This window comes from Elgaria multicarinata, chromosome 2 (genome assembly GCF_023053635.1).
Source record: "Elgaria multicarinata webbii isolate HBS135686 ecotype San Diego chromosome 2, rElgMul1.1.pri, whole genome shotgun sequence".
Taxonomy (NCBI): Eukaryota; Metazoa; Chordata; class Lepidosauria; order Squamata; family Anguidae; genus Elgaria; species Elgaria multicarinata.
In genome coordinates this window covers 98,907,764-98,931,829 of record NC_086172.1, presented here as the reverse complement: position 1 = coordinate 98,931,829, position 24,066 = coordinate 98,907,764, and the positions used below count along the sequence as shown (strand labels likewise).

General features: G+C 38.1%; 1 protein-coding gene across 3 annotated transcripts in view; it reads right to left on the bottom strand.

Moving 5' to 3' along the window:
• The window catches only part of MICAL2 (microtubule associated monooxygenase, calponin and LIM domain containing 2), a 162,638-nt gene that overhangs the window by 89,176 nt on the left and 49,396 nt on the right, over positions 1-24,066 (bottom strand). For all 3 annotated transcript variants that reach the window (XM_063117290.1, XM_063117291.1, XM_063117292.1), the window contains exons 3-12: positions 13,894-14,101; positions 12,606-12,722; positions 11,544-11,645; positions 7,348-7,503; positions 5,974-6,074; positions 4,673-4,930; positions 3,407-3,522; positions 2,414-2,540; positions 1,933-2,023; positions 1,681-1,828 (exon numbers count right to left, since the gene is read on the bottom strand). In XM_063117290.1, the coding sequence (XP_062973360.1) occupies positions 1,681-1,828; positions 1,933-2,023; positions 2,414-2,540; positions 3,407-3,522; positions 4,673-4,930; positions 5,974-6,074; positions 7,348-7,503; positions 11,544-11,645; positions 12,606-12,722; positions 13,894-14,101 (1,424 nt within the window). The remainder of the gene's footprint in view (positions 1-1,680; positions 1,829-1,932; positions 2,024-2,413; positions 2,541-3,406; positions 3,523-4,672; positions 4,931-5,973; positions 6,075-7,347; positions 7,504-11,543; positions 11,646-12,605; positions 12,723-13,893; positions 14,102-24,066) is intronic.

Sequence of the window (24,066 nt, the reverse complement as noted above, 5' to 3'; positions counted from 1 at the left end):
AAGGGCACTCCATGCTACTGATGTCATCTGAAGATTCATAAGCATTGCTAAATTAAGCATTGCTAAATTAAGCATTCATAAGCATTGCTAAATTAAGGAGCAGTACACAGCTGTAAATCTCTTCTTTAAGAGGGGGTGCAATGCTTTCCAGGACCAGTAGAGTGCCACTAACTAGATAAAACCACCTAGACTCCCATTATCAACAACACCTCCATCTTATCTGGATTCAGCTTCAATTTTTTAGGTCCCAACCATCTCATAATTACCAATTTGTAATCAGAATCAGTATTCTCGTCTAATATTTATCTGGATTACGTGAAAAAGGTAGAGTTGGATGTCATATTAATGATACTTAAATCCTAACGTCCAAATGATCTCTTCCCTCTCTTTTCAAAAGAATAATAATAATAATGTATTTATTTATTACCCACCTCTTCCTCTGGATCGAGGCAGGGAACAACATTAAATACAATATAATACATAAAACTAGTTAAAAGTGCATATAAAACCAATACAGTATTAAAATAACAATCACAACATCTTAAACTTCTTAGGTTTAAAATTCATCTGGGTAGGGCTGCCGGAAGAGACTAGTTTTTATAGCTGTCTTAAACACGGAAAGAGTGTTAAGGCGATGAATCTCCTCCAGCAGGCCATTCCACAGTCTGGGGTTGGCAGAAGAAAAGGTCCTCTGGGTAACTATTGTCTGCCTAGTTGTGGCTGACTGGAGTCAGCCCTTCCCAGCAATTACAGCAATTTAGATAAGGTGAGTTAGGGAGATGTGATGAGGGTACCAAGTAAGGCTGAAGATTTAACATACACATTCTCAAAGTCCTTCATGCAGGACATTCAAAAGTTACAAGATAACTCTAGCTGCACAGCTCCCAACTTGGAGCTGCTGAGTACAAAGACAGAGAACTAGTGATGCTTCTTTTTTAAATCCAGAGTTTTACCTTTGTAACAAGATTATATGTCCATGTTTCCAAGTTCAATTCAAGCTGGGCAAGTCATCAATCCCACAATACATTATTTCTGGTTAGCAAGCTTCCTTTGGTAACAAAACTGTTTGGCAATTAAATTGAGAATTCCAGGATGAATACACAAACATTCATCTTAGGAGGGCTTGGCCAGGGAGAAGGTGCAACATAGATTCCTCTTTGTGTGAGGCATTCAGGGAAATAGATATTGGACCTAATTTTGAGAGAGTTTGGAAACTTAACATGGCAGCCAGTAATATGAGGTTGGTCATCCAATACCAATTCCAGAACTGGCATGGAGATATTCTTTTGGTGTTGTAGTGAACCCTTTTGGTACAGAAACAATAAAGCTATACTGTTCTTTTATCTACAAACATCATCTCCCCGTGTATATTTTCAAAGCATTATAGTGTTTCCTTCCTTTTAAAAAATAGCTTAGATTTCCACTAAAATAAGCAAAAACGGTACAGTGAAAATCTCAAGTAGTTCTTTGAAATTGTATATGGTACATTTTTTTTGTACTGGGCCAAGGACATCTAGGGGGAAAGAACTGAGCATAGACATGCATACGGTTGCAAAACAGATGTTAAAAAGGGAAACAAACTCTCTCCACTGTTTTGATTGGCCTTACCAAAGTCTATACTTTTATAAGAAACTGGCATAACCTACAATTAGCAAGCATTACACATATAGAAAAACTTACATGAGGTCAGGTCTGAAGTGATGCATAATTGCACATAAAGCAAGGCCACTCCTCCATGAACTAGTGAGATCTGTGACATTAACATTCCTGTATCCTTCTGTCTGTTTCTGACACCAAGTTAAAAGCTTGTTTGGCCTTATATCAGATTCTGAAATGACAGGTTAATTAAAAAAAAGGTATAGTCACTTGTTCTGCTGAATCACTCCCATTTTAAATTGTAAAAGTCATACTAATAGGACACACAATTCATACCATGTCTTGAAAGACCAATTGATCTTCTAATGGTGTTTGCTCTTTCCAGAGGGCATGGTTGCAGCTCATTTGTAATGTACAAATGCTTCACCTAAGGGAAGATATACCTCATAAAATAACCATTGGTTGAGTATAATACAATCTTTGCTATCCAATCCCGAATTCTTAGTCTCCCACTTATCCAAATTCACAGTAAGAAAGTCATGCTAATGTTGCCCTGTCAAGGTAACATGCAGGTTTATCCAAACGTGATTCTGCAAATATTTACAGTAAGCCCACCAAGATATTCATGGAAAGAAGACACAACTGCATTTTTCCTCATAAGCAGTTTGACTATAGCTCCAATTCTCACAATGGTTTAGTTTGTGTAGACAATTTTTCTTGGAAATTAAAAATCGAGTGATATGAGGTTTCTACAAAAGTCAAATTTTCACAGCATTCCACAGTTACATATATTTGTATCACATGTAACTCAGCTTACCTGATGAGGCCTAACACAGCTGGAGTTCAGATTTGGATACCGTGTTGCAGGGTCAATGGTGTATTGGTCAAAGTTCTTAGTGATGTTTTCAGGTGTCGTCTGGGGTAGGAGTCTATAAATGCTTTCTCTGGAAGGTATAAAATAAAGGGCTCCGTTTTAAAAAGCATTCAACATTTTCCTTACCTTAAGTGCTCCTGCCTATATTTAGAACTTTGGAACCTCTGAATACATTGTCTAAGCATAATAAATGTTTGGGGTGGGAACAGAAGAGACAGACATAAGTATGTCTTCCTGAGACAGGAAAATAGCTAGGAAGAAAAGATTACATCATACAAAATCATCTGGGTTAGATTTTTCCTTCACACAAGAAACAACTCCTCCCTTAACCACAAAACAGCACTGGATATAGAGTCACCCAATCATTATTAGTCAGTCAGGCTTTCATTTATGACTGCACTATGTTTTTGTCATCCACAAACATGCTTTTTCAGCCCTATATGACCTTTCTTGAAATCCAGACTCTTGACCTCATCACCACCACAAACAACACCATCCCAAAATAATTTCTCAACAGGTCTACCCCCAACATGAGAAGAGGCAAGGACTGCAGTTAAAGCTAGGGAAGGAAAAAGGGAGAAAAAAGGAGAGCAGTGAGAAACAGAAGTGGGGTAGGAAGAATGGAGAAATTGTATCAGTAAGAGGTGCTGAGGTATAGTGAGGTAGGAAGAGAGAGATAGCTACTGGGCTACTAGATGGCTAAGTGGATATGATGGTAAGAAGTTCTTAGTCTTAAGAACCCTTTTAATTTAAGACTGCTTGTCCATATGTTAAAATGGTAGACAAAAGGGAATATTTGCTGTAGATTATTTATTTTATTTAATACATTTTTATACCGCCCAATAGCTGAAGCTCTCTGGATGTGGGATCAGGCCAGGCCCCAGGAAAAGCAGAATTTGTTCATTTCCCTAGGAATATAAGAACAGATGTGCCTACCTTTCTGCAAGGATTTCTAGCACAGTCTTTTCTTGTGCCCAACTTTTCACCATCCATGCTGTGTCAAATGCAGCCAGAAACCCTCTTGCACAACCGGTGCCCATTGGCCAGAATGGCTGTGAAATAATATTTACATTTTAGATACATCTGACAGTATTGCCATTTTCAATACTGCCATTTTCATCACAAAGTGATTACTGTTACATACTACAGATCAACAACTCCCGACACGCAACAAGTAATTTAATCAATATATTTCCTAATTCAGTGACTGGGGAAAGTATCCACTTAAAGTATTTGTTTTATTTATTTATTTATTACATTTTTATACCGCCCAATAGCTGAAGCCCTCTAGGCGGTTCACAAAAATTAAAACCATGAAGAGCATAAAAACAACCAACAATTTAAAAACACGAATAAAAAATACAATATAAAAAGCACAACAACAAAAAATGGTGCTGTCATGCCTGTCCCCCTTGGCAAGTTCCCAATAAAACTAGTGGACTTAGTTGACCAACATGAAAGATATTGACTGGGTTCAGACAAACAGACACAACACAACACTGTTGTTCTCCAGCCCCCACCCCTACGCTTGAGCAACCAGGATTATTCTAATTACCCACGCTGCATCGTGGGTTGCCATATTGTCTGAACCCGGTGTGTGCCATGGTCGTAGTAACTTTTCACCCACTTTACAACCCATCGATTGTAGTAGGGGTTGTAGGGTGGGTGAAAAGTCACCATGACTGCATCAAGCTGGGTTCGGATGACATGGCAATCCATGTGACTGGCAAGCAAAGGGGTGGGTAAAAACACCAATGCTGTGATGTTTCCCCTGCTGATGATCTGAACACCCTCATAGTACAAGTAATCCTTTTCTGAACAAGTTGCTTGCCTTTAACCTAAAGACAAAGTCAATTAATAGAACTTATAGATGAAAGCTAAAATATGTAAATCCTGTCTGTTTCTTTCAGGCTAGCTTGAGCAAGTAAAATTCAAATCCTAATTCTGTTCTCTTGAGTGCAGTGAAGGTCCATAACATTTGAGGATAACAAAACTCTTCACTTAGTTGTAGCCATCAGGCCAAGTTCAGAAATCAAGTATGCTATGGTGAAATCCTCCTGAAGCTCCCAGCTTTTAAATTAGGAAGTGTCTAACTTTCATGGCTACACAGCTTTGAACATGTGGTAGTTAAAAACTCCAAAGTACTTAACAAGTCACCTAAGCTTTAAATGATATTTTGAAACATGCTCACATTCACCCTACCTCTACTAAGCTGTCTCCAACAAGAGCAACCAACAGCTGATGTCTGTGCCTTTCTCGTATTAATGCAGCATTTTCAGAGGCATACATGGAAGTAAAGTCAAACATGGCCACATCTGGTTGCCCGTAGTGATTAATTGCAAAATCCAAGGCAGGCAACTGATAATCAGTTGCAAAATCAGCGGCTTCTCTTGCGTAGGACAGTAGATTGTCTTGGTCTACATTTTCCCCACAAAGTAGCATTTCAGTATCAATATAATCCTAAATAGAAAGACAAAACTGTATCATTAGAGGCATTTACATATATTTCTATGACTGCTCCAAAAAACAGAGCATCTTATCTCACATAGGAAGAACTATATCTTGAGGTTAGAACAAGATAAGATTATATTCTGCCTTAATTTTTAAAGTATATGTCAATTCAAGTACTTACTTTATTCTACTTAGTACAGTTCAGAGATAGTCAGTATATAAGAAACAAATTAAATAGTAAGTTTTACTTTCTTTTAAATCAGGGATGGGCAACACATGGCTGAATGGCCACATGTGCTTCTATTATTTTGGGGACACCTGCCCACCCCCTCAAATGGTCACTACTGCACCACTGAATTGCTGCAGAACTTTGGCAGCAATTCAGTAGTGATGATTCTGGTAGCAGCAGGTATGTGTGGTTCCCCAGTAGGTTCCAGGGAGCAGAAAATGGCCTCAGTTTCCTCTGACACTGACCACCCATTTTTAAATATATCTATCTATCTATCTAAAATCAGATGCAACCTATAATTCTATTATAACAAGGCAGAAAGGGGTCAACATTATTCAACAAAAGAATGAATAAAAAGTTGCTAGACTATTACAAAGTTCATCAGTATAGTAGTTTTACTCCATTTTACTTTAAAAATATGTCTTCCTTCTGTCTCAAAACATATGATTTCCAAGTGTTTCCCTATTCTTTAAGAACAAAATATGAAAAATACAAAAGTCATATAACTGGACAGCACAAATAAGTATGATGTAACACAAAATGTGAGCAATACATATCTGTACAATGGCCCGATTCAGATGTAGGAATCTCAATCTGATCAGCCTATGGTACATGGCCCTATTAGTCAGCCACATGCCTGCATGCCACCTCCATGCCCTTGTCCCTGTGTGCCCAGTTTCAGTAAAGCAGATGTGATTTCTTAAATCCCATTTTCCTATGATATATGAATTGGAAACTGTAGTTTAAGTGGTCCCTCCAGGAACAGAAATCAGGATCTGTGTATTCTATTTAGAAAGGCCTTAACCCACATTTGGATACATACATTAATAATGACTCCCTTGTCCAGAAGGCTCTGCTTTTTTGCAGTCATCACAAAATAATGGGTGCTATCTTTATAGTAAACAATATTCTCCAGGTCAATACCTAGGGAGGGAAAAACATACAGACATATTATTGTAAAGAGAGCTTTAAAAAAACAACATGGGGAAATTAACACTTATGGCAGCAAAAACGCCTCTCTTATCTACTTGTCTGATTAACATTCAGTAAATTTGGCACAAACCTTTTCCTTTATTTTAGCGGCACAGCGAAATTTTAAATCCTAATGTTTAATTCAAAGTGTTCTGTGAATTAGCACGTATGGACAAAATCCACAATTGTGAGATTGGAAGGGACTTTGCCGTTATCTCCTCCTCTGTTCATTACCCTGTACAGTCCACAATCTGCTGCTGAGGGCCATCCAAGCTTCTGAAGCAGATCTGGAGGGAGCATGGGGTTGTCCTTCTGCCCATTCCACTGATGGAAGCAATTCTAAGCAACATGATTCTCCAGTCATGTGTGATAGTAGGACACAACAACAATAGTTCACACTTGTACAAAGCTCTCATCAATTTGAATTTGTTAAAAACCAGGATAATCCCAGCTCCACATTTACAAAGAGTTTACAGTGATGCCAAATAATAATGAGAACAGAATTTTGTGCTTCAATATTTTTCATGGGATAAGCATTTATGGTCTAGAGTCCAATTCCAGTTCATGAAAGCTTATGCCATGATAAATTGTTTAGGTGAAATCCAATCATTTATTTCTGGCAACAAAATGGCATTTATTAATGCAGGGATGGCAGCTTTTGCAGCCTAGGGCCACATGTGATGTTGGGTGGCCGACCAGGGGCACACGCACAGACACATATCCTGTCCAAGATCATTGGGAAGAGGGAAGGCCTTTAGCCTCATCCTGCCAGGATAGAAGGTGAATGGGGATTACTCTCGCTGTGTGCTTTGTTTCCCAGTAGAATTGGTTTTGCTGGGAATTAGGGCATGTGAGGAGGGTTATCTTTTTTTACCCTGTTTTCTCGCCAACTCTGGCTTCCACCAGCCTACTAAACAACTCAATGTGTTTTGAGCAAACAGACACAGGATGGAGATGCCCAACACATACTTTAGGCACTAGGAAAATCTTTGCTATCTAAAATATTTTTAGAACTTCTTAGAAAAGCATTCGAAAACTTAATTCTGTGCCAAGAGCCATGCTAGAGGCACAGCTGATTGAGAATAAATTAATCGGTTTCCAGTAGTCTGGAGGAAATCAGCAAAATTGCCATCACTAAATTTAATGATAGAAACAGAAGTACTGCAGAGTTAGGTTCACTGCCTCATTTTACTTTCCATGTTTAAACAAAAATCAGATAACCCACCTGTTTCTTCTTTCAGATCTTGGAAGAATTTTTGATTAAAGATGAAAGCAACACCACTGATCTCTTCCACCTTAGCTTCTGCAGTTGTATTTCTGTTTATAAAGTTGGCAGTGATAGCAATAGCTAGCTTCCCACGAAATTCCTTCCTCCTAAAGCCTTTCAAAGAAAAGAAACCAACATTTGTCTGTTAGTCAGGTCAAATTAAAGCCTTTTCATAAGTTAAAAAGACTAAATGCAAAATCAGCAGCCTTCACAATGACCTGGTTCTCATGACATGATAACCCACAGTGTCTTTTCTCCATGGGTTATTTCAGAGTAGCTTATTATGAACTTTTTGATTACCCAATTTTTCAACATTTAGCTGATAATAGTAAGCACTGACAAACTTTAGGAGATAGTTGGTTAAGAGATTCCAAATATTAAAATATATGTCTTTGACAGTAGGCTGGGAATCTCCTTTCCCCCAATAATGTGTTGGGGCACATAAATTAGCATCATCTCCTATAATATTACTAAGGTGTACATTTCTACTAGAACATTCTGAATCATGACGTTGTCATCTCTTGCTTTGACTATTATAAGATCCTCTTCCTTAGCTTCTTTATTACAATACATATGCTATTAGTTGAAACCACAACTTCTACAAATACCTTACAAGGCAGATTCCTCATTTGAGTCACCTATCAAAACCTCAGCTCCTTTCAATTTTCACCAGTGGCATCTTTCTTTCCTTCCTCATTCAATAGTCTTTGTACTTTCAAAGTCACTTATACTGAAAACACTTTTCTGGGAATAAACCCCATTTTAATTCAATGAGGCTTACTTTTAAGTAGATGCATAGGATAGTGCAGTCCTATGCATCTACTAAGAAGTAAGCCTCATTAAGTTACTGAGCTGAGTTAATGGCTTTGCCTTTTGCCAAGAGTGTTTTCATTATCCCATCAGCCTCCTTGGCTCTCCTGGTTCAAGTCAATGATGCCTATTCTCCTTTACTTCTTCTTAAACTTGGTATTCCATCCATGAATGATTTTGCTGTCACCTCCTTTCATCTTTCAAATACCTCCTTAAAGCTTTTCTTTCACATTCACTCTGTGCCTTGTCCCCAATACACGTTTCTCACTAAACCAAGGCATGAATCCTCCTCTTACAAGGGTGATTTTTTTTTTAAAAAAAAAGTTTTACGGTGTTGTTTTTGCTTTTAATGAAGAACAACCTTGATAGGGGTTGCTCCACCCTTTCCACTGCCTGCTCTTTGTTTACTCAAGATACCCTTAAAGCTGGCTTCGTCATATGGAGGTGGAGAGATACAGGAAGCCTATGCAACTGAGCATCATGTGTAATTCAAGCCTATGAGACACAGTTCAGCACTTGGGTGCACTAGTATGTAATTGGTATTTACTGCAATAAATATGTGAGGGGAAGGAAGGAGACATATACATGTTCTTACAGATTTGAGGGACGTAAGACAGGCATGCACTGGGGAGCTACTGTTCTCCATGCCTCCCAGAAATACATTTAGTCCTTGTGTTGAGATTCTCCTCTCCTCTCCATTCATCCTTTGTTTTTGGTGTTTCACTGGGATTTGTCACAGCAGATGGTTCCTACTCCTTCTTACCTTTTGACTTATCCAGTACTGAACCCTATCAAGATAAGTATCTATATTTCCCTAGAGTTGGGACTGATCGAGCTGTACATACACAATCATCACTCCAGTAGCTACATTGTGGTTAGGTGGATGCAGCTACCTGTAGAACAGCCTTCCCAACCTGGTGGCCTCTGGATGTTTTAGACTACAAGTCCCAGCATTCCTGAGCATTGGGGCTGATGGGAGTTGAAGTCCAACTGGATGGCACCAGGTTGGAAAAGACTAACATAACATATCAAGCTGTAAACTGCTAACATGCATTCTAGTTCTACTTGATAAACCGAACTAAAAATACATCTAATTAAAACCCATGGGAGTATACACATAATTAGGATGGTTAATGTGACATGGCAAGAGCTCTTTAGCTAATGTCTCAATGAGAAAAGCTAACTCACATGGTTGGAATATTGCTTCATTACTATTGCAACAGGATCCTCCTTTCCTTCCAGTTGTTTATTCTCTCTCAAACTGTTTTACCAAAATGACTAGGTTTTTTTTTACATCAAATTATGTCTTCCTAAAGTAATTTGTCAGAGATTTTCATCAAATATCTGACAGACACTGTATGCAATCACAGAACTTAATTGTGACACCATGACACAAAGTATGGCCTTGTTGCCTATTTACTCTGCAATTAAACAATATCCACAAAGGCATGATAATAAGCAGAAAAAATACTTTTAGCCATGGTATCCTTCTGGAACACCTGGTGGGGTTGGGCCTTGGGGTGCTGTTGTACAGTGGTTCTGGTCTTTTCTGTCAGGCCATGTCCAGAAGGTGGTGCTGAGGGTGTTACACTCCATAACTGTTGGCCTACGGTGTCCCACAGGTTTTGTCCCCCATGTTACTGGGAGAGATCATTCAGAGCTTTGGGTAAGGTGCCACCAATACACTGAGGACACCTAGCTCTATTGCTCTTTATCACCTAACACCAAGGACCCAGTCAAATCTTATGATAATAGGCTGCATGAGGATGAACAAGCTGATGTTAAACCCAGAGAAGACAGAAGTGTTGTTATACAGCAGAAAGACTGACTAGGGGAATGGAATTCAACCTCTTCTGGAAGGGGTTGAGCTTCTACTGAAGGATCAAGTCTGAGTGCTCCTTAACCCTGGATCTTCAGTCTGTGGCAGTGACAAAGCAGCTAGGTTGCTAATCAGAGGATTGGGACCATATTACACCTGTTTTGAAAAAAACTTGCACTGGTTGCTAGTTGTTCTTTGAGCTGAATTTTTATTTATTTATTTCATTTATATCCCACCCTTTTTTCCTCCAAGGAACCCAAGGCGGCGTACATAATAGGAAAGAGCCTTTTAAGGCCCACCAGTACCCACAGAAGCCTGTTTGTTGCAAGAAAGCACTTTCTCCTGTGTAGTTCCCAAATATGGAATGTGGTGCTGTCCCCATGTTGTCTCAACTTCACCTGAGACACCCACAAGCACTCGACAGGATTGTCCATGCCACTAGCACCTAGGAGCACTTTAATCCCCCGTGCTAATAATGTGTTTGAGGGTTTAGGTCTATTGCTACTGCTGCTGTCTCGCTTCTTCTTTAGGTCCCACAGCTCCACAGCCTAGCAATCTAGCCTTCAGTTTCCCATTCCGCTGCCACCATTAACTGTTTTCTCCTCACACTCCTCCACGGACCATACCAGTTGTTTGTAAATATAATTGAAGTTTATTAACTCAAGTAAATGCGTGTATAAGCTTAATGGTTTCCTCAGTTCAAATGTGTATGGTTACATGGTTCAAAGTGTATTGGTTTCAGTTACTTCTTTATTACAAGGTTCCACTATATAGTCTTAAAATCTTCTACTTCTCTCTATCTCACATAATTCTAACTTACACACTGTATCTCTCACTCTCTTCTCATAACACTCAAGCTCTCAAACCCCAGACTCATCTACCACGGACACTTCTACACTGATGCATCTCACACTCATCTCTTCCCTCCTCTCACTCACTTAACTATAATAGATACATTTCTCTAGCTCCTCCAACTCTTACTCAGCCAATCTACACTCCTCCTCAACCATCCAATAAACATGCAAGCATTCAACCCCCTAAGTACCTTGAGACCTCCTTATTTCCTGAACTTTATACATATAAACAATAAGTGTGTGTGTGTGTGTGTGTATTTACATCATACAAGGCAGCTGAACATCACATTCCCCCAAGAACTATGATTCATCCCCATTCATTTGGCTTTTAGAAAAGGTATGAAAACACATCCTTTTAATTTAGCCTTTTAAATTATGTGGCTTTAACATTTTTCCATTTTTAATTTTCTGTTTCTCTATTGTTTTACAGTTTTATTTTCAATTTTGTGAACCACCTTGATGGATTTTTTTAACAAATTAGGCAGTATATAAATGTTAATAAATACACAATATTTTTAAAATCAAGAATATAGGTTACTACGTATTTTCTAGGAAATCTATAGTTTATTAATCATGATCAACTCTACTGTCCATCAAGAAGCACGAAACAAGCAGACTCTTTGCTACCAAATCTTCTGTTGAGTTGAGCTTTACTGTAATTTACAACATACCTTCCAAAGTGTTTCTGCGGCCATCAGCACCAATAATGACATCAAATTCAAATTCTGACAAGGGATGATCCATTGGAAGAAATTCAGCCCTCCAACCTATTTCTGAAAGTAACAAGTCAGTCAGCAACATATATGTTCACAGGAGTTGGCAATTGAGAACTGCATCGAGAAAAGTCAATAACAACAACATATTTATATCCCACCTTTTCCCCAATATTATGGAAAAAGCTGCCTACTCCTTTGGTCAACATTATTAAGCAAACCGACCTAGTTTGTACTTCCTTGACTAATGTGCAATTTGTAAAAAAAAATAAAAAAGGTATTCTTTGGATTGTACACTTCTCTCAAGTTATGTAATGCACTTCTTGGATCAAAATTCATATTTTAGGAGAAATCATGTGTATTTTATGGAGAAAATGTGTACAATTTAATTGCAAGCTTTTGCAGATTTAGTTTTTATATATATTTTTGCAGAAAACAGAAGAACAGACTAATGACTGAACACGTGTAAAACTGTCTTGAACCAGAAACAGACTGTTCTGTTCATCCCTATCTATCCTCAGGTTGCATGAATCAGAGCAATACTTCAGGGAAGCTCATGCATATATGGACATGGGGTAGAGGCAACTCAAGGCAGCCTAATACATTTGTCACACTCAAGGTCTTGCTGTGGGATGACTAACATAAACAAGCAAGAAAAGGCTAGCCAGTTTTCATACTGCGCCACAACTAGGGTTATCACCCCCCTTTCTTTATAAGCCCAGATAACAGGGATTCTTGAAGATTCAAGAAGCCTCTTTGTCTCATTTCCTTCAATACATCCTGGACAGTTTGAGAGAAAATGTGCACAGTGGGACTGAGTTTGAACTTCCACTCTGCAAGTTTGAGAACAGGTATTTAGTGTAAAATGTCAATGTAAGTATATGCAAAAGGTCAAATCATGCATATATTCAGACCAGTGTATTCTGTCACATCAAGTAAAATGTCTTATTTTATAAAGATTTACACTGGGGGGGGGGTTACTTTTGGTGTAATTCTTTCTTAATAAGAATCATGACATACTTTGATTTTCTTGATCTTCAGGAGGTTCCAGAACTTTCACAAATTCTAAATTCACATGGATTTCAACTCCCAACATCAGTGCAACCTTGAAGAGGATAAGCTGAAGCTGCCTAATGCCTAGGAAACAGAAATAACATGGTTGAACTTTTAGGACAAACATTATTCAATGTTTTATCATGGTTTAATCACTGTAAACTTATGGTGAAAGTAATACATGTTAATAAAATGAAAAACTGTCAAAACCAAATGCACATCTATTGATTTCTTCTGTGTTATTCTTTTATTTTTGTTTTATTCAAAATTATTTTAGGGTGCTTTTATGAGTAGAACCACTGCATAGCCAACTGATCTTCCATTTCATTTTCTTTTTCAAGTTAAAAATTAGGGATGGTGTTGGATGGCCTGCTCATTTGTTTTGCATTAAAGCAAAAGTCATAGTCTGTATCCCTTACACCAACAGACTAAAATGGTGCAATGAATACATAGTAGAAAAGTCTATAGAACTGCAATATATATGGTAATGGTGTGATTTGAAAATATAGCACATTACAACCTTGAATGAAGTCACAGGGTGAGCCCACATGATGGCTTTAATACTGAATTTCCATGTAAGAAGCAGTCATACAAAATATCCATCATATTATGTGCAGACCCCAAAGAAAAGTTTAGGAGAAAAACAGTTTCAAGTTTCAAAAACTTTTATTTTAAAATAACATCTTGGCACTGCAACATTACAGTCTATAGCAATGCAACTATACTATAATGTATTGGTCAGTGAACATAATAAGACAATTTATTCATTCAACTATATTATAAGGCCAATTGTGCATTAAACTAGATTTAAGAATAAACTCTGTCAATTTAAGTTTGATGAAAACGTGAAGGAATGCTTTGGCATCCAGGTTAAACAAAACATACTAAAAATATTGATAGGACACAAAGATGAGAGGGAGAGGGGTGCAATGTTCTATTACTACCTACTGACGCATTTCTTTTATCCTCTTCCAAAAATACCTGGCATGGGCTGCTTTCTGCAACTGATACTGGCTTCAGCCTTTGAATCACTAGTTAGATACTGGCACACCGTATCAGGACAAGAGCTGCAATCCTGCACAAGCTCAACTGAATTCAACAGAACATGTCAACAGCGCACAACTCTGTAATGTGCTGCAGCCAAAATTTCTGTCAAGTAACTACAAAAATATTCAGCACAAATCTTTGTGTAACATGCATCTTTCCAGAAAAGAAAGCAAAGCTGCCGTCATCTCTCAGAGTCAATAATACTTACTAATATGATCAATGGATCCCGCACAGAACTTTCCATAAAACTTTTTTGCTCCCAGACTTCGAAGATCATGAATAGTAAAAGGCCAGAGGTGAAGCACATTGTTTCTTGAAAAGGTGTCTCTTTTCTCCACAACAATAACTTTGGCTCCTAGAAAGGCGAGTTCTATGGCAGTCCGCAAACCACAGGGGCCACCTCCAACGATCAAACACTGAAAGAAGAAACAGAAGGAAATTAATTACATGAAGACCTGTGGAAATAGATTTTAAATTTGACACATTCCACAATTAGCAGATAATGAAAAAGATCTTCCAAAATATTCAGAGAAGCCCCCCGGCCAACTCTTTTTGTGTGAAAGTTTGGGGGGGGGTAGTCAATGGATTAATCTAAATACATTTACCCAGAAATTAACCCATCTGTTCAGCGGTATGTCCTTGGTGGCTAATTTACCATCAAGGGCAAGCCAAGCTAGGATCAAAATACAAGTTCCATTAAAACACTCCCTTTAAAATTTTTAAAAGCATCTTAAGGTAGCCACTTTTATTTTTGAGAGAAAAGCAAACATGTGGGGCCCTGATCCAGATCAGAGGCCATGCCAATTCTCTCCTAAAAGTCACCGCTTTCCACTGTTTGCCCAAAACAATTTGCATTAAACAGATCTTCAGAGCCAGTGGGATTTTCAGACAGAAAGTGCAAAAGGCACAGATCGAGATTGGGGGGCCCATAGCTGTTTTGTTTTTAACAAAATAAAAGTAGCCAGCTTAAGCATACTTTGATTTTCAAAGGATGGTTTAATGTAACATGCAGTTTGGCATAATAGGAAGTTTTCCTAAATCGCGTACTGCACTTTTAGTAGTAGTATTCTGCTGAATAATTCAGCATTAGTATGTGATTTTTGAAGTACTTCACTCACTCAGTTTTACTTTGTGAGAAGATATGCGGCTTTTGCAGTAGTCATCCTGATCCTCAGAACTCCAAGTGTGGCTTCATATGTAAAGACCATTGCCTTTTTTTTCCTGAACAGATTACCAGTATGATTGCCTTTAGCAGTGCCAATAGGTTTTGGTGGCAGAGAGAGAAAAGATTACACCTTGACTTAAGGGCAGAGGGGGAGAGTCAGGCAATGAACAAATGCACCGCTTTCTGCTGTGTTTGTGAATCTCTGGATCAGAGCAGGCATGGCATAGGAAGATGTAGTTTCAAAAATCCTCCACTAGTTAAAACCCCCCCAAGAACTGCCTTAAAAAGACGCTGATGGTTAGAAGGATGTATTACTATCATTTTCAAAAGTAGTAAGCCTGAAAGTGATTTCCTGGGCCTGGCATACTTTTATAAACAGTTATTTTCAGGGTAAGGTGCCAGCTGCTACCCTACGGAAATGGATCAATTGAACTAATTATATGGATGAACAAGATCCAACCAAGATGCTATCAAGTCTGGAAGAGCAGGATGGTTGGCAGGGACTCCTACAGTTTCTCAGCACATACTTATTATGATTAACATGAGAACTCCAAGTTCTTTCAAACAACGCATTTACAGTTGAACAGTTGTATGAAATATTTAGTTGCTCTCAACAAGTGCATACCATAAATGGCTTAATCCACTTCGATCCCACAAGAAAACAAAGATCCATGTATATAAACCATTCGTTATAAGAACTGACTCATTCAAAACTAGGCCTTCCAAGGAATTACTCCTTCATCCCTCCAAGCATGTTTTGTTAGAGCAGTCACAAGATGAGAGGAAAAGCCCTGCCTGCTTTCTCCAAAACATTTTAGACAACAATCCTTTTAAAGACATAATCTGGGTTTATCATCTCGCAACCTATTTATATTTGCTGCTACATTATTTGCTCTTTGGTTTATTTGTTCAGATTTCCCACTGAAGTACAGTTTACACATTACTGTGTGTTACTTATGATCAGGTATTCTGGAGACAAAGCTTTAACAAACCTGAATTCAACTGTGTTTAGGTCTCTACTGCCTTTATTAAGTTATGAACAAGACAGAACAACATTGGGAAGGAAGGCGAACATTCCACTTTGATCTGAAGTTACATAAGGAAATTAATGCTCCAAGTGCAGCATACTGTTTTCTTCTTTGGCCTTCTGGACTAGACCAGAAATTCCAAGCCTTTTTCCTCTGCCAATCCCAGCTGAATTCAGCAGTGAAGATATGGGTGGGCTAGAGGCACAATACTAGACAAACCTTCAAGAAGGAGAAAAACCTGAAAAAAAGATCCCTCCAACACTATCCCGGGCTCTGTGCGTTCAGGCCTCCTGGTCCCACTGTTCCTGACAAGAATGTTGGGATGGGAGTGAGGTCAGGCTTCAGATTGGCTGGCTGATTTGTAGGAGTGAATTACTTTTAAATTGACCTGCTGGGTTTAAATTTTTTAAAAGTTATATTTTATATTATACTTAGAATGTTTTTATGCCATCTCTAAAACAGAAGGGTTTCCAAGGCACTTATCAACACTAGAACATTAAATGAGTTCCAAATCAAACACAAAGTAATAAATCAACATATTCACTTGGACATTATCTCCACCATGGCCGGCAAAACACTGCAAAAGCAGCATACCACATAGCAGAGTTACTGTTCCACACTCACACAGGAAAACAAAAAGAAAACACTGTAGCATACTGTCTGCCTGGTACACCCTTCGCCAATGAATCTAATGAATGCAAGAAGACCCTGTTATTATTTTTTCCAGCACCTACAAATGGAACACCAATCTGGCACTATTATTCATTGTGCATATCCATTTACTACAAGAGGCATTTAGCCTGTACCTTGCTCTGCAGAGACCATCCACAACTTAACCACAACACGCTACAGTCACAAATACTGAACAGCCAATAACTAGCTTTCTTCTTTCTAAAGAAAGAAACTTTAGAAATAAAGAAGAATAAAATAATGATTAATTGCAGTCACTCTACTATAACATCAACTGCTGTAGCTGGAAATGTAAATGTGTTGGATAAATACAGATTTATGCTAGATAAACATGACTGGGTTTGGACGACACAATAGTCCACTATTGCTTAAATAGTCCACTGTTAACTATTGTGTCGTCCGGCGAGCCTTTTCCACACAACAGTTGGTTATTTCCCAGAAACAAGCAACAGAAATAATCAACGGTGTGCAGAGTTGACTATCTGCACAACAGTTGATTATTGTGTCATGTGGTGAGCTCCGTTAACTATTTCGCATGCCTACAGAGTCGCACGGCAAGAGCGACAGAAACCCCTGCCGCTCTTGCCCAGTGGGGCTCTGTAGGCATGTGTTATCCATCCCAGGAAGCATGTGGGCAGCTGCCAATTGTGTCGACCCTGTGTGGGGCGGGGCGCCACACTTCTCGGGACGAGCACAAACGGAGATCGGGGCAGAGGGCTGTAAGTATCGCTCATACGGCTGCTACGTCAAACCATGGATAGTATTTCACTGCTTTAAAGACTTCTATAGAGACTGCCTAATGTGGTGCTGTGCAGGGCTGCCCTTATCATTAAGTACAGAGTGAGACTGTTGCCTCAGCCAATAGATGCTGGGAGGCAGCAGAAAAGTGTTGAAGAGAGCTGTAGGCCAAGTGGCCTGTGCTGTGCTCCCTTAAAGCAAGCTTACTGCCTTTAGGTGTGGTGGAGGATGCTCTCCCATTGCCAGTGTTGAAGGGAGATTCCACTTGCCTGCCAGGTCAGCTTTTGGACATGGAATAGGAGGGGTGCCATCTTGTTATTTGCCTCAGGCAGTAAAATATCTTGGGCTGGCCCTGCTACTGTGTGTGTAAGGGCAGCTATAATGGATTCTTTAAAAAGATAACAGGGCAAGCCTTAGGCTTATATGAAACGTACCAAAATGCAATTACCATTTCTGTATGTGGACCCGAAGCAAAAAAGCTCACGCACCTGCTGACCAGCCTCCTCCTTCTCCTGCATCCCCCAACCCTGGCTACCTGATTTACTCTAGTAACAGCAGAGGATATTTCCAGATTATAGTTGTGCATTGGCACTATTCCCATACTTCCTAGGAGCCACTGCTTGAAGTTAGCACCATCTTGTCCCAATTTGCAAGTGCTATTGAAGGAAATTGTCCCACTCCTGCTGCCAAACACTGGTGCTTGTTTTAAGCAGCACAGATCCAACCCACTGTCCTCATGGAAAGGCCTCCTTTGTTCGACTAAGTATCCATTTTGATCCCTATTTATTATGCTCTCTGCCAATGATCAGAGTGGCCAATGCAATGAACATGTCATTATTAACTCAGTATTCAGTTCAAAAATACTGATTAACCTTGGTTATGAAGTAAGCCCCTCCCTCATCTCATTTTTTTTCACAGATTATAAAAGTCATTATCAAGCAATCTCAAATACAATTTTTAAGTCCACAAAATAGTTTTTCTACATCAGGTTACTCTAAAAGATTAACTGTGTTAGTCAAACAGTCTGCTTTCATTATATATCCTAAATATCATTATGACAAAATCACAAATCTTTTATAAATTGTAGATATTTTTGCTGTTACTTGAACAAATATTGTGTTTCCATGGCATCCATAGAAAATAAGTACTATTTCTACGTGAAGTCTTTTCCCCATAAAAATATTGACCTACGCTCTGTTAGTTTAAAGTCAGGGAAACAAAGGGCAACAGAATTAGCTTCCTGGTTTCAGCTAAACTTAATGCATGAGCCCTCACTATTTCCAACTGCATATCAGCATGATTATCTTTGGATAAAGGCTCATGTTTTAGTTATCAAATACAAAGATGTTTCCATCTACCTATCATTAAGTTCCCATGAAATGCAATGTATTTCTAAAGTCTTGCCCAGAACAGCATGTCCCTTTCTGGGACAAATGTTGACTTCTTTTGTTCTCTCTCTCATAAGTTCTTGTGTGGCTCTTCACAACCCATTCATTGAATCCCCCAAAGGTACACTACTAGATAACGGATGAACTGCAAAAGCTGTCATCATCACCACTGACCGCTCCCCAGAGTCCTCATTTATGCCAGAGAGGTGGAAGGGAGAACAGCTGTCACTGTGTGCAACGTGGCAGAAGCCTTGACTGTAAATGTTTTGGGAAGGGAAAAACAATGTCAGGGATTCATGCTACTTCTCTTTCCTTCTTCAAAGCTTGGTTCAGAAGTGAGAGAAAAGGCCCTGCTTCTCTCTCAAGCCTTTGGCACAAACTCAGGAATGGGACAGTTTCTGGAGAGGGATGAGTGGTTACTTCTGGTGACCAGGCGAATGGATTTCTGGAGCCTCAACCCAAGTCAATTTTTTAAAAAACATTCTCTGCAGGGGGTTAAAATGTTGGCTGAGATTGGTAACCAAGGTTTGGCATTCTAGTTTCTTCTTCCAAATGGGCATGCTTGCTGCCCAACAAGGATTTGTTTGTTTGTTTAAAGGGAGGAGCTGCAGGTGTTTGTAGCAAGCAAACCCTCCCTTGAACTCATGATACTAATGCAGCATCCAGAATAAGATCCTGTCTGGTACTATTTTGAAAGGGGTTCTCTACCTCCCTGTGTCAGCAAGTGTTTTTTCCTTTAATGTTATGCTTGTGGCAGAGTATAATGGATGCTTTCCCTGCTGTACACCAGAATTATGTTTCTGTCCCCAATGGTGTCTATATATGTGGATTCCTGACGACCCCATGTCTCATGCACAACTGAATTTCTTTTTTTTTTTTTAATTTTTATTCATTTTCAACACTATATAAACATAGATAAACATTACCAAAATATAACTGAAACAAAACACAATAAGAAAAAAAAACATCAAATATCTGCTGCATACATATTGAATGATTGTTGAGTACAAATATCAAAAACTATTACATATACCTTATCATACTACAACATCTTCGTTCTTAACATAAAAGTGCACCCCCCACCTCGGGATCATTCTTGAGTCCAAAATCTAATCGTTTCTTCTGCTGGTGGTTTCCCACTTCCCTTAGTAAACACAAACACTAGGAACTGTTTCCAAATTCCTTCGAACTCATTTATTTTTGTTACGCCTTTTCTCCACTTAATATTACATGTCAGTTTATCATTAATGGCTATATCCCATACTTCTTTGTACCATTCCTCAATAGAATATTCCCCTTGGACCTTCCAGTTCCTAGCTACCATCAGTCGTGCTGCAACCAACAAACTCGATATCAGCTCTATAGTTCCTTTTCCACACTTTATATCTTCAAATAGTGACAGCAATGCTATTTTTGGTGTTTGTTCTATTTTCATTCCCACTATTTCTTCAATTTCTGAGAACACCATCTTCCATAATCTTTGTACATATTTGCATTGCCACCACATATGTAAATACGTTCCTTTTTCCCCACAACCTCTCCAACAATTTGCTGAATGTTGATCACTTATCTTATTCAATCTAACCGGGGTTAGGTACCACCTCCATAGGATTTTAAAATAATTCTCCTTTATTCTTACTGATAAACTTCTCAACACTCTTTGTTTCCATAGTCCCTCCCAGCTCTGTCGCCCTATTTGTATCTTTAAATCTGATTCCCAAACCATTTTCTCTGTATTCTCTCTAAACTCCTTCTCTAACAATATTTTATATATTTCACTCATTAATCCTTTTGAAACTATACTCCCTCCTTTCCCTTCCTCCTTACTTACTACTAATTCTTCAAACCTCGTCATCTTTCTGCACATTCTATTATCTTTAATCCACTTTTTATTCCATTGCTCTAATTGACCATATTCTAACCAAGATAGCTTCTTCTCCTTTAACAAATTTTCCATATCCTCTCTTGTTTTAATATCTCTTACCCAATCCTTTAATCTTATTTTATTTTTCTCTTTTAATATTTTACATAATCTACCCTTTAGATCCTCTGGGAAATTCTTTAACATTATTATCGGTGCTAAGGGAGAGTTGCTCGGAAGCAGCTTCCCTTTAAATTTACTCCAAATTTCCTATTGAGTCCTCAGGAGTGGATTATCTATACTTCCAACCCACTTTCTTCCTCCGTCTTTAAAAAAAACATTCTCCAAATTCATCTCTACCTTATTTATGGTTTTTTCTTCCATCCAATATAAATCTCCTACTCCCATAATTGCTTCTACAACATGTCTTAATCTATTTGCTACGTAGTATAATTTTATGTTTGGGAGACCCATTCCCCCCTTTTTTTGGCTTAGGTACCAATTATTTTTATTCACTCTTGCTCTCTTTTCTCCATTACAATATTTATTAATAATATTTTGCCAACTTTTTATCTCGGTTTCTGATATTTTTATAGGTAACATTCTAAATACAAAATTAATTTTAGCTAATATCTTCATTTTTATTAAGGCTATTCTTCCGAACCAAGATAAATTTAATCTTTTATATTTCTCCAATTTCTCTAATACCTCTTTCTTTAACCTCGTTAAATTTTCCTTTTCAAGATTCTCTACATTTTTTGTAATTTTAATTCCCAAATATTTAATCTCATTCTTAACTTTCAATTCCATTCCCTTAAATTCCCAATCCTTTTCTTCCTTCTTGGTATAGTTAAACAACATCATCTCTGATTTAGACCAATTTATTTTTAACCCTGTTATTTCCTCAAATTCCCTCAACTGATATTTAATTCTTTCTAATTTTCTTAATGGATTCTTAATGGTCAATAAAGTGTCATCCGCAAACATGTTTAACTTTATTTCCCTTACCTCTCCAATTCCTTCTAACTCTTCATCCTCCCTTAGTGCCTTCGCCAAAACTTCCATAACCATTACAAACAGGACCGGCGAGAGCGGACATCCTTGTCTTGTTCCTCTGGCTAGTCGTATCTTTTCAGTAAGTCCGTCATTTACCACCACTACCGCCGTATTTTGGGAATATAGCTGTTCTATTACATTTTTAAATTTATTTCCAAATCCCAATTTATCTATAATACTCTTTAGTGCCTGCCAGCTCACACAATCAAAAGCTTTAAAAATATCTAATGCTATAATACCTGCCTTAATATTTGCTTTTTTTATTACATTTATTACATTTAAAACTCTACCCACTAAATTATGCATATGCCTTCCTACCACAAACCCACATTGATCTGCTCCTATATATTCTGCCAAAAATTTATTTAGCCGTTTGGCCATAATAGATGTAAAAAATTTTGCATCCTGATTTATTAAAGAAATAGGTCTATAAGAATCGGGATTAGTCAAATCTTTATCTGGTTTTGGGATCAGAATTATCACTGAATGTTCCCATGATTCAGGTATCTTCTCTCCTGATAATATCCTATTATAAAGTTCCATTAATTTTGGAACTAAACAGTCTTTGAAGACCTTATAATATTCTGGACCCAAACCATCTGCTCCCGGTGATTTACCAACTTTTAACTTATCAATAACCTCTTCAACTTCTCTTTGAGTTATTACTGACTCCATTAACTCCTTATATTCTAATTTTATTCCCTTCTTTATAAACCTTCCAATATACTCCTCCACCTTTTCTTGTTGAATTTCTTTACCCTTATACAATTCCTGATAGAATTCCTGAAAAATTTTTATTTTAGCTTTCATTGCATGACAATAATTCCCTCGGCTATCTTTCAACGTTTCTATCCCATTCCTCCCTTTTTCTTTTTGTGTGAGCTTGGCAAGCAACCTCGAGTTCTTATCACTGTTTTCAAAATATTCCCTTTTCATATACATTAAATTCTTTTGAATCTCTTCTATATTTAAATTTTCTAATTGTTTCTTCTTAGCTTGTATTTCCACTAATTTATATTTATCTTTAACTCGCCAATATCTTTCCTCCAAGTTTTTAATTTCTATCTCTAACTTTTCCTGTTCTGCACGTTGTTGTCTTTTTAAACTACATGTTTCTCTAATACAGATTCCTCTTGCTACAGCCTTCATGGTGTCCCAAATGACTGACCCAGCTGTTCCTCCTTTTTCATTAATTTCCCATGACTCCGACAGTTCCTTCCGAATTTTATCTACTATTTTATTATATTTCAATATCTTTGTATTCAGCTTCCATCTATAAGCCTCTTTATAATCTTTCTTAACTGTAAATTCTAGACTTAACAAGGCATGATCAGTTACTTTTATTACCCCCATTTCCATTTTACAAATCCTCGTTGCAAAATCTTTTGAAACAAATATATAATCTATCCTGGAGTATGTATGATGAACTGGGGAAAAGTATGAAAATCCAGGCCTATTCCCGTTAAGTAAACGCCACGAATCTAAATAATCATTTTCTTTTACTAATTTATTCAATATAGTCATATTGTTCCTCTTTTCAACATTAGTGGGATTTGACCTGTCCCGTTTATTATCCATAACCATATTAAAATCCCCAGCTAATAATGCATACCCCTCCTTAAATTCTTCTATTTCTTTAAACAACTTTATAAAAAACTCTCTATGTCTCTCATTTGGGGCATAAACATTAATCAAAGTATAGACCTTTCCCTCAATTTTACCTTTTAACATAAGATATCTGCCCTTATCATCCTTTTTTACTTCTTCTAATATAAACCCACTTTTTTTTTAAATCAAAGTGGCCACTCCATTTTTTTTCGATGTCCCTAATGACTTTTCATAATAGGCTAACCACTTTAATTTTATCATATTCGAATTCTCGGAGCCTTGGTGTGTCTCTTGGACCATTATAATATCTGATCCCTCTTTATTAAACATTTGTTCTATTCTCTTCCTTTTCACGACTGCCCCCAAACCTTTAACATTGAGTGTTGATACCTTTATCTTTTTATCCATAATCACCCTTTTGAAATCTTTTCCGATCCCTTGTGCTCAGCAATTCAAACTTGCTTACATAAAAAAACAAACTCCATACATAAAACCCCCACCCTCCTACCCCACTCCCTCCTCTCCTACCTTCCCCCCCTCCCCACCCCCCCACTCTAATCCCCCCCCATATCCCCGTGAGTCTAGTACTCCAGCCATCTACTTTAAAGGGGGGGGGGGAGGCAGTGCTGCGCCTGGCCGGCAGGTTTCTATATTAACATTTCTATTTGCAATTATCTCCAAACATAATTAACAATTCTCTTACTCTCCAGATGTCCCAGCCTCATTCCCTCCCCCACCCACTCCAGCCCCATTTGCTTCCCCATCCAGATCCAGCCTCTTCAGCAATTCTTTACCTTGATCCAATGAGGTTACTCTGTGTTCCCTCCTCCCATATGTAAATCTTAAG